Source organism: Aplysia californica, unplaced genomic scaffold (genome assembly GCF_000002075.1).
Source record: "Aplysia californica isolate F4 #8 unplaced genomic scaffold, AplCal3.0 scaffold00050, whole genome shotgun sequence".
In the NCBI taxonomy this organism is placed as follows: domain Eukaryota; kingdom Metazoa; phylum Mollusca; class Gastropoda; order Aplysiida; family Aplysiidae; genus Aplysia; species Aplysia californica.
In genome coordinates, this window is record NW_004797320.1 from 1,167,493 (window position 1) to 1,169,386 (window position 1,894).

At 41.3% G+C, this 1,894-nt stretch overlaps 1 protein-coding gene across 1 annotated transcript in view; it reads right to left on the reverse strand.

Moving 5' to 3' along the window:
- The window catches only part of LOC101864203, a 3,988-nt gene continuing 2,094 nt past the window's right edge, over window positions 1–1,894 (reverse strand). The window contains exon 3 of the mRNA XM_035968302.1: window positions 1–1,357. Within this exon, the coding sequence (XP_035824195.1) occupies window positions 146–1,357 (1,212 nt within the window). The 3' untranslated portion in view covers window positions 1–145. The remainder of the gene's footprint in view (window positions 1,358–1,894) is intronic.

Consider the following 1,894-nt stretch of genomic DNA (forward strand, 5'->3'; position numbering starts at 1 on the left):
TTACTAAATGTACATGCAAAAACCACAATGGAAAAGCAATCAAAGCCACCCTTACAAGGTCAAGGAAATTCTAGTTTTACATTCAGAATAAACAGCACCATGGTCCTTTCTCTATTCGAACATTTGTTTGAAAGGAGTTTCTAACTCACGCAGTTTTTGAGAGTAAACTGTGCAAGAAGTAAACAAAACCTAAAGGTAATAACCCAAAAAATTTGTGACTAAATCGCTTTGGGTTTTTTTTCATTGTGGTGCTAAGATAAAAAGGAAAAAGAGACTTAAAACGACACAATACTTTTCGATGTAAGCATGACGTTTTCCTACCGTGTAAAGGATACTGTATGGAGAAAATGACCGAGCTGATCACAGTGCCCAAGGCCAGCTGTTTGCCCAGACAGTCCACGCCCACCAGACTCACGGCCAGAGGAGAGTTGAGCGTCAAACTGGAAAGTCCAACAGCTCCGAACATCACTGCCAGGAAGACGAGAGCCCCAAAAGAAGTATAGAAAGCAGCAAACTGGCACACGACACCCATGGTAACGGCCGAGAAGGCTACTATGTTGGCGTGTTTCACGAATCCTGTATCGGCGAAAAACCCTAGGCCGATCCTTGTGATGACGTCCACGACACCGATAATGGTGAGCAACAGCGCTGCTTTAGACTCAGATAACCCGACCGTGACCGCGTAAGAAGACAGGTAGACACTGACGAAGATGCAGGAATAGTTGAAGGTGAAACTGATGAGGTGGAGGCGCGACATGTAGTTTCTCAACAGAGACACGTCCACGACTGACGTGAAGACTGATTTACAAAATTTACAAAAGGTTGATTCAGATTGATGAGTTGATTGTACATGCACATCCAGCGTTTGAGAATTTCTGACACCACCACAGTTTCCGGCAGATGATGTCACCGCCAAGTCAAAAGTACTCGTTTGGTGCGAGGTAATGGACTGTTTATTTTTCTGACGCTCTTCTTTCATTGATTTTGTCCTTATGGTTGAACTATTTTCTGTGTGATGAAACGTATCTATATCAATTGCAACCGCTGTGTCTTCATTTTCCATCGAGTGCAAAGGTGTGTACTTTTCACTCAATGGTTTCAACTCTGTTCCAGATGTTGGTCTCGAGTCACAATCCTCTAAATCGTTCCTGTCAGACAGCATTACTTCTTGCTCTCCCGCCCCGTGAGACTGAAGCAATGAAGCATTTCCTTCATGCTTCTCGCCATAAAGCTCTGTTTTCGCATTTTCTTTGATCTTGAAATTATCATTAGCAAATGTAATTGTATGTTGACTTCCAGATTTTTTCTTGTAGTAGTCTAGTGGCCTCAGAAGAAGAGAAGAAACGATGGCGTTCAGCTGAAAAAAAATTTTTTCCCGAAGGAATGGGAAAGGGTAGGGGGTATAGACTGGTAATTGAGAGCATATTAGAAGACAAAGAATGGTCATGTACTTATGCACATTGCTAAACGGCCTTCATTCGACATTAAAACTTAAAACCATGTGGTGCAGAGAGTAACAGTTGACCATTTACTCACCAGTCTTTGCAAAGAGGCTTTGGGACCTTAAGATTCTTCTTGTATTCAACCGTCTGAAAACCAATGAGGAGGGCATTGTGTGCGTAACATCCATTTTCCTGTACTTGTATTTAACTTGTGAAATTTACAACGTGTAGTTTCTTTAGTTGTTAATGATACGATCACGAGCTAGAGTGTAAATAATATAATGCCTTATATCAGCACAGTGACATGTTAAGTATAAGGACGCTAAAAGAATAGCAGAATGATTATGATGACGACGATGATTATGATCACGAAAGGCTATTGCGTATTTAGTGATTAGGGTGATTACTGGTGGTAACGATGGTGAGATCTAAAAGTGAAAGGGATTATATAT